General features: G+C 39.2%; 1 protein-coding gene across 3 annotated transcripts in view; it reads left to right on the top strand.

Moving 5' to 3' along the window:
• Window positions 1–13,382, top strand: part of atp11b (ATPase phospholipid transporting 11B) — a 165,331-nt gene that overhangs the window by 105,668 nt on the left and 46,281 nt on the right. For all 3 annotated transcript variants that reach the window (XM_080185740.1, XM_080185739.1, XM_080185741.1), the window contains 3 exons: window positions 193–258; window positions 5,846–5,949; window positions 7,753–7,918. In XM_080185740.1, the coding sequence (XP_080041866.1) occupies window positions 193–258; window positions 5,846–5,949; window positions 7,753–7,918 (336 nt within the window). The remainder of the gene's footprint in view (window positions 1–192; window positions 259–5,845; window positions 5,950–7,752; window positions 7,919–13,382) is intronic.

Raw genomic sequence — 13,382 nt, 5'->3', positions numbered from 1 at the left:
CTAAATGAGTGATTAAATTGCTATCCCATCTGTTTAATATTATAATTGAAATTGCAGAGGAGAGATTTCTTGCTTTCTAGCTAAGGTAATATTTCATCAATTGCTTCATTTTCTTTGTCATTAATATGCATTTTGTGTGAGGATTGTGGAAGATTTGGATTTGTGTTTTAACTTGTTTCTTTTTGCCTTTAGATGTCTGGAAACTGGACATTTGGCTTTCTGGTCTTCACAGTTATGTTTATTACTGTTACATTAAAGGTAAGTGTATGAGGACATACGAAATTAGGGCATTTTATTGAATTCTTTGTGGTAATATGCATTCTACTGCACCAATTCAGTTTAATGCCATGTATATTGTATAAACAAATGCCAAAATAAAATTAAGGACTATTACTGACTTTGAAGGCTGCTTTATGTGAAATATAAAATTTATGCCACTGAGTGAAAATAATTCAGATAAAAGTGTTACATATAATATGCAGCACAGGAACAGGCCATTTGGTCCAGTTAGCACATGCTGGTTTTATAAGGCACTTAAGTCTCCTCGCAAACCATCTATCTTATCACAGCCCTTTGGAATTCCGCTATATTGAAATATATCCCAACTTCTGTATCCTCTGTTGTCCAATCAAGGCTGAGCAATTGAAAGCACAAGCTTTAGTGAAAGTGGGAGCATAATGCAGAGTTGTGATGGGGGTGGGGGGGGGGTGGGGGTGGGGGGGGGGGGGGGAGGCAGCAAACAAGAATGTGTGAGACACTTCTCCATTTACTGATTCTGTCTCTTTTTGCTGCTCTGGCTTTCCAATTACATATCCTTCATTCTCTTGATGCTCCTCCAGAGACAGATGCCATTATTTAGAGAAGCAGTGAGGGCAGACGGAAGGAACTTGTGATTGTCACACTGGAGCAATTAATCTGGACGATCTTGTTGTAGCCATTGCTTTGACCAGATGTTTAATGACCTGTCTGACATCCTCCATAATGCCGAAATCAAGAAGCTGAATAAGAAAGAAGTGGCTCGAAACCCAAGATGGAAACTAAGAGCAGCTCCTCAGCTGCCACTGCCTCCAATGCATCCAAAGCTGGAAGAAGCGAGTCTTAGGAAGGGAAGAAAATCTTCACCAGTAATGAGACCAGGAGCAGATCCATGGAACCATTTGTACCAAGAATGTCTTTAATCACAAAGAGACCTGTCTTCCTGGTCCATGCTCTGCACTTCCAGTTAATGTTTCAAATTCTACCTGGCGAGTGGAGATTGTGTACTTGGCTTCACTGTGCAAAATCCAAGTTGTAAAGGGAGTAGGCAGACATATCAACAACAAAACACATTAGCTCAGGATTTAATTTCTCTCAAAAAGGGAATCAACATCAACATGTGGCATTTGTGCAGTTTTGCAGACTGTGGGGTTGGGGTGGGGGTTTTGTACTGAGCTACGGTGGTGTCTGTATTAGTTGGTCATTGCTTTGTGTTTCCAAGTAGGTACACAGCCCAAGATTATCATGGGACCCTTCTGCCCATATGCCATCTTTTGAACATGGGATTATTACCAATATTGTAAATGAGAGATGATGTATGTTGGGTAATATGGTTACCCTCATTCCCACTGTGTTGATTTGTGGCCGCGGCATGGTTCCAGTGAATAAGTTAAGGTCAGTCAGTTCAGCAGAGGTAAACGTTTGAAGCTCAGAACCTTTTGACTGGAGTCTAGTGGATTGCTAGGCCTTTGGAATTGTGACTGCCCCCTGTGGTAGTGGTGGGTTTAAGTTTATTTATTCGTCTTAGAAGTAGGCTTACATTAACACAGCAATGAAGTTACTGTGAAAATTCCCAAGTTGCCACTCCAGCGCCTGTTTGGGTACCTTGAGGGAGAATTTTAGCATGGCCAATGCACCTAACCAGCATGGCTTTCGGACTGTGGGAGGAAACACAAGCAGACACAGGGAGATCATGCATACTCTGCACAAACAGTGACCCAAGCTGAGAATTGAACCCAGGTTCCTGGCGCAGAGGCAGCAGTGCTAACCATTCTGTCACCATGCCACCCATGCTAGGTGGAAGGCAATGATAAATAAGAAGAGAAGTGAATAACCATGCAGAAATTAATTTGATCTGTTACTAAGGAAGAATGGTTTACATATTATTTGAATCTGGTTTAGTACAGAAATTATTCATTGCACTGAAACTATAGATAATAGAAAACGATTTCCAGAAAACTTGATGCAGTAATTACACCACATTCAATAATCTGTCAGTGAGGATTTCCTTGTACAAATTTTGTTTAGGCTTTTCTCCGCTACTGCTAAAGATGGTATCAAAGCAGCATAAAATGGAGTCCAGCAATTCCACACTATGCTGTGTGTTTGTGTGTGGGAGAGAGCTATGTGCATATCTCTGTGTTGTTCATACATTGTTAAATGATATGCTGCTTTGTAAGGAATGGAATATTACACGTTGTTCTACTAATAATACACTGATGTGACATTGTGTCCTTTTTAAGACCACAGAGTTGAGTAAGCGTAGCTTTGAGTCATGGTTATGATTGCTTTTTGCAAATTGGAATTTGCTGGTCAATTTCACATGTCTTAGTGTTTTTTTGCACCTCTAGTATTTTGAATCTGATAACGAGCTTCATAAATATACCTTCGAAAAGCAATAAATGCTTAGGTTTTGAACAAGGATGCATGCACCAAAAATAAAGACAGCTTCTTTCTCTCTTTAAATGTTTTCTCCCAAAGAACTGGAACTTGATATCTTGAATTATTCTGAGCTGAGGCCTTGATCCTGACAGTAGACTTAACTGCCATTATGAACCAGTTAGTTTCTCGGTAGAACAGACATCAGAAATCTAGGACCGTTATCAGAAAATAAACTGCTGAAGATGCCTCTTGCTGCTGTGTAAAACTTTGACTCTAATATTCACCTGATAGTACAGGACGTAAGTATTGCTGAGAAAAGAGATATGCTATCAAAGCTTTTCTTCTTGTACTCATCAGGAAAAATGCATTGCCAGATTTCAAAGGAGCAACAATTTATCCTGCATGAGAATAGGGGAGCTAACTGGTTGGCAAGTTGCCTCTGGTTGAGATCTTGCCATAGAGAATGGATCAGGGAACTATTGTCCTCTGTGCTCTTGTTTATTCAAAAATTCTTAACATACTCGGGATTGTTCACCAAATGCTGTCCAATCACAAAATTACATTTAATATTAGACTTTTATGTTTTGAGTTTTGGAAGCACTTTTGTATATGGTCAGTACTTTGCCAGCTGCTAGCAATTGAAAAAATGTGCTGTTCGATATGATCCACTAAGTCATTGAGATGTATCGCCTCGCATTGCATTGACGTTGAAATTATCTCATTAGTAGTGAATTACTTTAAGAACCAATTTAGGATTATCAATTAAGTTTGCAGTATAGCTCACTTATGCTTCATATGCAGAGACCTGTCCTCTACAAGCAAAAGGAATATGTCCAGATTTGGACCTTCTTTGAATAAAGAGGGACAAAAGCTCCCTGGTACATTTGCCATGGCAATGCCTCTACCAATCGGAACTGACTTGCTAACCAAGCAGCCCATCTTTCTTCATACAGCATAAACTGTTGTTCCGTTTGAAAATTGGTATTCTTGCATCTGTTCTGACGAGTGTATGGCAAAAAGCTTCAACAATGTCTCTTTCTTTCAGCAAAGTTTTATGCATTTCATCAGTTCATAAATGTATGGTTTTGGGGCCATTTAGTTTAGAACCATAGAATTCCTAAAGTACAGAATGAGACCATCTGGCCCATTGAGTCTGCAACAACCTTCTGAAAGAGCATACCACCCAGGACCTCCCTTTCACCCAACCCCATAATCCTGTGCATTTACTATGGCTAATCCACCTAATTTACACATCTTTGGACACTAAGGGGCAATCTAGCAATGACCAATCCATCTAACCTGCACATCTTACGGAGGGAAAGGGGTGGCGGGGATCAGGATATTAAATTCAATGAACAGCCATGACCAAAATGAATGGCAGAGTAGGCTCAAAGGGCCGAATGCCCTACTCCAGCTTCTAGTTTCTGTTTCTAACTTTGGACTGTGGGAAGGAATTGGAGTACTGAGGGGGGGCCCACATGGACATGGAGAGAACATGCAAACTCCACACAGTCACCCAAAGCAGGAATCAAATCCAGTCCTTGGAGCTGAGGCAGCAGTGCTATCCACCATGCCACTCTGATTTGTTCCTGTTCATCAAATTTCCTTGTAGATATAGAACATTGAACACTACAGCACAAACAGGCCCTTCGGCCCACGAGTTGTGCCGATCACATCAACACCTACCAATCCATAGACCTATCTATAACCCCCAATCCCATTAAATCCCATATACTCATCCAGAAGTCTTTTAAAAGACCCCAGCGAGCTTGCCTCCACCACCACTGACGGCAGCCGATTCCATTCACTCACCACCCTCTGAGTGAAAAACTTACCCCTAACATCACTTCTGTACTTGCCTCCCCACACCTTAAATCTGTGTCCTCTCGTAGCGACCATTTTAACCCGGGGAAATAGCCTCTGAGAATCCACCCTATCTATTCCTCTCAACATTTTATAAACTTCTATCAGGTCGCCTCTCAACCTTCGTCTCTCCAGGGAAAACAGTCCCAGCTCCCTCAACCTAACTTCATAAGGCATGCCTCCCAGTCCAGGCAACATCCTTGTAAATCTCCTCTGTACCCTTTCAATAGCTTCTACGTCCTTCCTATAGTGAGGCGACCAGAACTGCGCACAGTACTCCAAGTGAGGCCTGACAAGGGTCTTATAAAGTTGCAGCATTACCTCCCGATTCCTAAACTCAATCCCTCGATTAATGAAGGCCAGTACACCATACGCCTTCTTGACCACATCCTCCACCTGCGAGGCCGATTTAAGAGTCCTATATATAAATAAAAAGTTTTCATACTTATCTCAATGGGTGAAAAAAATTGGGAGGCCTCATTTCCATTCAGATCTAATCACGTGGATATATTCCAAAAATGTGCTTGCCTCTTATATGATTGTCCTGTCGCTACATGGCCCTGGTATTGAAATCTCTGAGTGCCTTTCTAGATCATCAGCCATTATTGGCAGGTGCTCTCATTTGGTCTGTCTCAAGCTCCTTTTGCTCCACTAAATTAATTGTATCTAAGACATTTCTCAACTCTTCAAAACCATCTACTCAATGGCAGTTTTAAAGCCCCTCCGGCTGTATGCACCAGAGAATCCTTGATGTGAAATGTAACTGTACATGGTAAATATAAAGCTGCAATGACAAGTGTAATGAGGCAGCTTGTGTACTGTATTGAAAGAAACATCTTTATTGTACTGAATATGTTCAAATTTAAGATTGTATAATGTACTTCAGTTAATTTATAAGAACATATATCTTTAAAAACACAATCTGCTCACTGCAGTCCATATATTGTAGGAACACCCTTAGTCCTCTTAGGATTTAAGGATCAAAGGAATTTAGTTCATCCTTGGTAGAATGCTATCAAGAGCATCAGCAAATAATCCAAATTTCTTGAAGTTCCTGAAATAATCACCTTTTACACACAAAGTGCAAATCATGTAACTAATTTTACAGCTAATGAAAAATCCATTTTGTTTTCCATGAATTAGTTCAGAATAGCGACAATGACTTGACCTCCTTGAAAGTTACCAATGTGAAATGGAAATTCCAATTAAATAACGCTTTTTTAATTTAGTTGGAATTTATTTTAACATTTTGCTGTAGTAGTGTTTTTGTGCCAGTTACCCTGGTGCCTTACTGTTTTTCCAGTAACGTTCTCTCTTTCTTTTTTATTCTCCAAAAACACACAAGCTCGGAATCGAGACACACTACTGGACCTGGATAAACCATTTTGTTACATGGGGTTCGATAATTTTTTACTTTGCATTCTCTTTGCTTTACGGAGCAATACTTTGGTAAGCAGTGATTTGTCAAACATCTGATAATCTACATAAGAAATAGGAGCAGGAGTAGGCCATCTAGCCCTTCGAGCCTGCCCCGCCATTCAATAAGATCATGGCTGATCTGATTAAATCTGATTAAAGAATAAAATTTTGTTTATTTAATTTAAATGTTTTTTAGTTAGAAACTTCCACTAATCTGTAGCTTTAGATGTGACCTTGAATGTGAGTATCATATTTCAGTTCTTAGTTGTAGCCACTCAACCTTTTTCAATAGTTGCACACAATAGTCATGAGAACTAAATAACAAACATGAGCTTTTTAACACCCAAGCTCTGTAGCAATAAATCAACATTTGAAAATGGTGAAAGATGATGTGTTTCCTGAATACAAAAAATAATCTCTAAATGAAGAGTAGTGCAGTGAGTCTTATCCAAGGGCTGGACTAGTATTCAGCTCAGAAGAGAAGAATGTTTTCTCCTCTTGTGTTGTTTGTAACATTTTTCTGGGAAAACAGTCATCTCACACCAATTGTGATAGTGCCATTCAAGTCCATTACATAAAAAGCACTAGCTGACCATAAGGACAGGTACAACATTATCATTCGTGCAGCAGCTGTAAAGATGGATGGTGCAGGAGATGGAAAATTTGTATTGTAGCAGCAGAGTGCTTAGTCTAAAGTTGGAATTAAAGCATATTACAGACAGAATGAGGAGGCTGTGCACCTGAAGTGGCCAATTGTTTTATATAATGCTGTATGCTAAAGTGAGGAAAATGCCACTGTCTTTCAAGTGCAATTAATCTAGTCAAGTGCAAAACTCCTCTTAAACAGTAAAAGTGCAATATGCTACATGCAATTATATAATATATTCACTTGCATGATTTTTGAACTCAGGAATTAATGTATGTGTTGATTTAAGGGTTAAATGAGGAGGCAGTGATGTAGTGGGATTATCAGTGGACTAGTAATTGAGAGACCCAGGGTAATGCTCTGGAGATCTGGGCTCAAATCAGACCACAGCAATGGTGAAATTTGAATTCAATAAAAAAAATTGGGAATTCAAAGTCTTATGATCATGAAACCCTTGTCAATTGTTTTAAAAAGAAACCCATCTGTTTCATTAATATCCTTTAGGGAAGGAAATCTGCTATCCTTACCTGGTCTTGCCTACATGTGACTACAGATCCACAGCAATCTGGTTGACTCTTAACTACCCCTCGAACAGAATGGGGATATGCAATAAATGTTGGCCCAACCAGCGATGCCCATGTCCCCTGAACAAAAAAAGAAATTGATCATATTTTCTTCCAGCAAGTTGTTATGGGCCTACAGTATCCCATTCTAGATATTTGTTATAATGAATGCTCATTTGGAAATGATCTATTATCTGTTATCTAATTTCACACACCTGGTAGTGTAATGCAGAAAAAACTGATTAATTTGTAAACTGAATCACAGTAGCTAGAATAACGGTTAGATTAATATGTTAGAGAAAAGTAAATCATGCAAAAATACTGAGAATACTTTGGTTAAAAATGGAGAACTTGGGGTTGGATTATCAAGTTAATAGAAAACGTGTTTTATAGATATTCAATTTTTGGATGTTGTAATGGAATGTCATTATGTGAAAGCTTATTTAATTATTTGTCTTTAATTCTGAAGTTATTTAAGATATTAGTACTGTATCTTTAGATATTTGGGGTTACTGCGTTGAGGTTTTTTAAAGATATGCTCTGGAATTAAGGAGAAGCTTTTATGGTTTTACAGCTGCAAAATGTAGTTACAGTGTATAATCTTCCTTTTTTGCCTCTTTACAGGCCATTTTTGCAGGCACAAGACATGTACTTTGTCTTCGCTCAGTTGCTGTCTAGTGCTTCAGCCTGGCTTGGCATTATTGTTATAGTAGTTGCCTGCTTGTTCCCTGACGTCCTAAGGAAAGTATTCTGGAGACATACACGACCTACCATGCTACAAAGATCACAGGTAATTGTTGCCCCTGTATCAACAGTAACACATTCAGTTGCTTTGCAATCTATCTTTAGAGTTTAAATTTGGATGCGGGTTGCCAGAGGAAAAAAACATGCAGTTGAATAACATTTGGTATTTTGGTTTGATCATCTTTTGGTGTGAACTTTATAGATGCAAAATTTCATAGGCTTGTAGTTCACGTCAGTTGGATACCATATAGAGATAATGGTCTGTATGTTCTTAACTGCAGTCTGAGTACAATACGATAGTGGTTTGCAATTTTTAAAATCTTCATCAGCAAGTTGATACTATAATTAATCAGCATGTAATTTTGTACCAAGTGTTAGGCAAAGGTTGGAGTCAAAGTGGTTTGATTTTGAGCAGTATTTTGCTCTTTCACCACAGGCATATATGTAACTCTATTTTCTTAATCATTACAACATGTCGGTGCTATTTTGTAATGGGTCTGTAACAGAAGTTGGATCCTGTTAGTTTGTGCATAAGATGAGAAAAATAACATGGTAACAATGTAAATATTTGAGCACAGTATGAAAGTTGCAGCGTTACCTTCAAAATAAGTGTTATATTACTGATTTGTCAGTGAGTGTGAAGTGTCAGGAGTGCATCACAAGCATTTTAAAGGTGTAAGCTTGTTTAAGTTGCCATAATTGGTTGATGGCATGATTGTTCTACTTCCAGCATATTAAGTCATCACCATGCTACCCATCATGTAAACATGAAAGCAAAGTATTGTTTATCAATATTTCATACACTCACATGAGGCTGCAAAACCAAAAAAGCCTGTTTTGATTTCATGTTTACATGACAGTAGGGCAGATGATATTGATTTATCTACACCATTAATCAAAGAATGCTCCTTCACGTATTGTTGCTTGTGAAGAAAGGTTAGTGTTTGCTGCTTTTAGCAATGTTTTGGCCTTTGGTTTCAATCAGCAGATCTTAATACAGAATTGTTATAAATATTTGCAAGTTTCAAAATTACTGAACCTTTCCTTTACCACACAGTAATTAAAATGTGCAGGAAGGATTGCACAAAACGTGGAATCAGCCTGTAATATACACCGAGGAATTATTGATCAACATTGACTAGATTGAACAATGATTAAAAGTACAAGATTGTATTGAACCCATATTAGTAAAATGTCTGCTCTTTGTCTTGGAGTAAGGTTCAGCTTTAATAGGGATTGAAGTATTCAGTAGATGCACGGTATTTGCTGAACCAAAGTTTCTGGTACATTTCATCAAAGCCTGATTTTTGATGCACTGATCTCTGCTTGGCAATCATCAAACTAGAACATAGACTTCTGCTGCGAAACAACATTTAGAAATGAAATCTGTTCATAACTCAGCTGAATGGGATTTGTTGCATCCATGGAAAATCTTTGATATGCAGTGAAGGTGTGGTACTCTATGTTTAAATTAAAACTTATGCCCACAGTCATGTTTTAAAAAGAGACATTTTATGAATTCTTTGTTCTGAAAATAGCTCACCCTAAAGAAATATACTTTCAGAAAATTTCACGAAGATTGTCCTCACTTCTTAACATTCCCTGTGCCTCCACCCCTACAGTTTAAAGTGATTCATGACCACTTTGTTGTTACCAATTAGGGATGGGCAATAAATGTTAACCTTGTCAACAATGACAACCTCCTGTGAGTGAATAACAAAGTGTGCCTCTCCATATTCCTCCCAAAGTATATCGCTTCACGTTTACCATGCTTTAAATTGCATCCACTATGTGTCTGTGTCTGCCCATTTCAACACCCTAACTAATCCCTCCTGAAGTTTGCTGTCTTTCTCCTAACAACTATGTGGCTAAGTTTCGCATCATCTGCAAACTTCAAAATTGTGCTGGCTACACACAAGTCTACTATTAACTACCACATACTGAAATGAGTGTTAGAAACATTGTTTGCATTTTACCTTTAATTTGGAGCAAACAATATTTCCATAGTGTATTCAACTTGATTTTCAGATGATGTTAAAAGTAAATTATCCATCTAGATGGCCAAATTTGTTAGATCAAGATCTCTTGAGTGAAATTAGAAAATAATACCATGTGCAAAGGGTGGTAGAAATTTGGAACTTCTTTCAAGGATAGCATGTGCTGGATAAAATCTTGATTTTTAGATCTAAGATTCATAGATGTTTGTCAACCGAAGGTGTTAAGAGACATGAGGCAAAGAGTGACATATGGAGTTAGATCACAGGTCAGCCACAATATCATTGAGTTCAGAAGAGGCTCAGGAGACTCTTTAGCCAACTGTTGTTCCTGTGTTCCTTCCTATATGTTCTTACCTTGCTTCTGTATAATAAATACATTGGATGTCAAGTCCCATTTCCATGACTTCAACACTGAGGCAAGCTAAAAGTGACAACATTATAGAATCAAAGAATTTTACAACACATGAAGAGGCCGTGTGGCCTGTTATCTCTATGCCAACTCTTGTAACAATTCAATTTAGTGCCATATACACCAGTTGTATATACATTACCCTGCACATTAAGTTCATGCCCAATTGCTTCTTGCTTAACTCTAAGAAAAACACATCACCTTATTTCTACTGTAGTTCTTTATTTTAAATCTATTACCTCCTGGTTATTGACCCAGTTGCCAGAGGAAGTGTTCTTTGTACATGCTCTATTAAAAATCCCTCAATTTCTATTAAATGTCCCCTTAACCTTCTGTACTCTAAGGAAAGCAACCTAATTTCTTCCAAGTCTCTCCCCCATAACTGAAGTTCTCCAAAACTGATACCATTACAGTAAAACCTCTATGTACCTCTCCACGATATTCTTCCTGAAGTATGATGCCCTGAATTAAATACACTATGTGAGTTGAGGCCTAACCAATGATATGTAAACATTAACCTGCATTTTTTGTTTTTGCATTCACTGTCCCTGTTTACAAAGCCAAGTATCCCATCCATTTTCTTAATCCCTTTACCAACATGCCCTGCCACCATAAATATATAGTCCCAATGCTCTGCTACATTTGCACCCCCCCTCAAAATAGTACAATTTAAATTATACTCATCTAGGCACCTCGCAATCCCACAACATTTATCATGCAGAAGGACAAGTGCAGTAAACAGCATCTTCAGCATCTCTTAATTCTCCCCCAAGTTCTCACACTATCCTGGCCTAGAAATATATCACTGTATTTTCACTGTTGCTGGATCCAATAGCTGGAACTCCATACCTAACAACAGTGTAAGTGACCTCCTTCACGCAAACTGCAAGAAAGTGGCTTATCACCATTATTTTGAGAGCAAATAAGAATGTCCAATAAATGTTAACCTTGCCAACAATTCCCACATCCTAGGAATGATTTTTTTTCAAGTGCCTCTTCATGTTTCTCCCAAAGTTGTATCACTTCACACTTAAAGTTGCATCTACTATGTCTCTGCCCATATGTCCACCCATTTCATCAAAGAGACTTAAAAGTGTGGACAGTTTCAAAATTGGGGGCTTGACATTATTGACAATTTTAAGCTCAGGACAAGATTTTAAATTGAATACATTGACATCAAAAACACCACATAGATCCATAAAAAGGAGATGGATAATTGGGTCTAATAGCAGGACAGGATACAGATGGTTAAGTTGTAAAGAGTTTGGAGTTTATGAAGGAAGAAGTATGAAAGGGTGGCAAGGAGGATTGTGCAGTATGCAACAGCTTGTATAGCACCTTTTAACATAAGCAAAAGTGATTAGCACTGCTGCTGCATAGCACCAGAGACCGAGGTTAGATTCCCAGTTTGGGTCACTATCTGTGCGGAGTCTGCGCATTCTCCCTGTGTCTGCATGGGTTTCCTCCGGGTGCTCCTGTTTCCTCCCACAGTCTGAAGGATGTGCTGGTTAGATGCATCGAACATGTCAAGTTCTTCCTCAGCGTACCTGAAGGAACACTGGAGTGTGGAGACTAGGAGATATTTACAGTAACTTCATTGCAGTGTTAATGCAAGCTTTCTTGTGACACTAATAAATAAACTTTAATAAATTGATGTTAGGAAATATTATCGAAAGCTTTCTTAACGAGTTAGGTTTAATGTGTGTTTTAAAGAAGAGCAGAGTGGTAAGGCGCTGGTGAGAATCCCTCCCTCTGATTTGTGTTGGAGGGAATTACATTGATGAAGCAACTAAAGGTGGTTCACATGAGGTGCTACTGCAGTGATGTCCTGGGGCTAACATGAATGGCCTTCAGTAACCACAGGCATCATCTTTTTTGCAAGGTGTGACTTAGGTTTTTCCCAATTCCCATAGATTATAATTTTGTTAGTGGTCCAAGCTGGGTCAAATGCTGCTTTGATGCCAGGGTGATCCTCACATCTCACCTCGGAATTCAGCTCAGTCCCCACCCCCTCCATGTTTGGACTAAGGCTGTATTGAAATCAGGAGCTACTTTGGCCCTGGTGAAATCCAAACCGAACATAATGAATGGGTTATTGCTGAGAAAGAGTAAATACTATTGATTATTGAAGTATCAAGAAAGAGTTAAAGCTAACTATTTTATGGGATGTCTAACATATTTGAAAATTATTCTAACCAGTATCTGAACAAGGTCCCAGAGGATTGGCGGATTGCAAATGTAGTACCGTTGTTTAAAAAGGGTCAGAGGGATAACCCAGGGAATTATAGGCCGGTGAGCTTGACTTCAGTTATAGGCAAGCTAATGGAGAGGATCCTCAAGGATAGGATGTATGAACATCTGGAGCGCTGCAATCTGATCAGGGATACGCAGCATGGCTTCGTTACAGGGAGGTCGTGCCTTACGAATCTAGTGGAATTTTTTGAAGAGGTGACAAAAACGGTTGACGAAGGACAAGCCGTTGATGTCGTCTATATGGATTTCAGTAAGGCGTTTGACAAGGTCCCTCATGGTAGGCTGATAGAAAAGGTGAAGACTCATGGGATACAAGGCCAGGTATGTAGATGGGTGGAGAACTGGCTTGGGAGGAGGAGACAGCGGGTAGTAGTGGAAGGCTCCTTTTCCAATTGGAGGTCTGTCACCAGTGGTGTGCCGCAGGGCTCGGTACTAGGACCTCTTCTATTTGTGGTATATATTAATGACTTGGAAGAGGGGGTAGGTGGTGTGATCAGCAAATTTGCTGATGACACTAAGATGGTTGGATTGGTGGGTACTGAGGAGCAGTGCCTGGCAATGCAACAGGACATAGACAGGCTGGTAGATTGGGCAGATAGATGGCAAATGGAATTTAATCCGGAGAAATGCGAGGTGATGCACTTTGGCCGGAATAATGTGGAGGGGAGTTATACGATAAAAGGTAGAACTATCCGGAGTATAGATACGCAGAGAGACCTGGGGGTGCAAGTGCACAAGTCCCTGAAGGTGTCGGTGCAGGTGCAGAATGTGATGAGGAAAGCGTATGGTATGTTAGCCTTCATAGGAAGGGGTATAGAATATAAGAGTAGGAGTCTGATGTTGCAGTTGTA

Source organism: Carcharhinus amblyrhynchos, chromosome 3 (genome assembly GCF_965287045.1).
Source record: "Carcharhinus amblyrhynchos chromosome 3, sCarAmb.v2.hapA, whole genome shotgun sequence".
Taxonomy (NCBI): Eukaryota; Metazoa; Chordata; class Chondrichthyes; order Carcharhiniformes; family Carcharhinidae; genus Carcharhinus; species Carcharhinus amblyrhynchos.
This window is presented reverse-complemented; position numbering and strand designations above follow the sequence as displayed.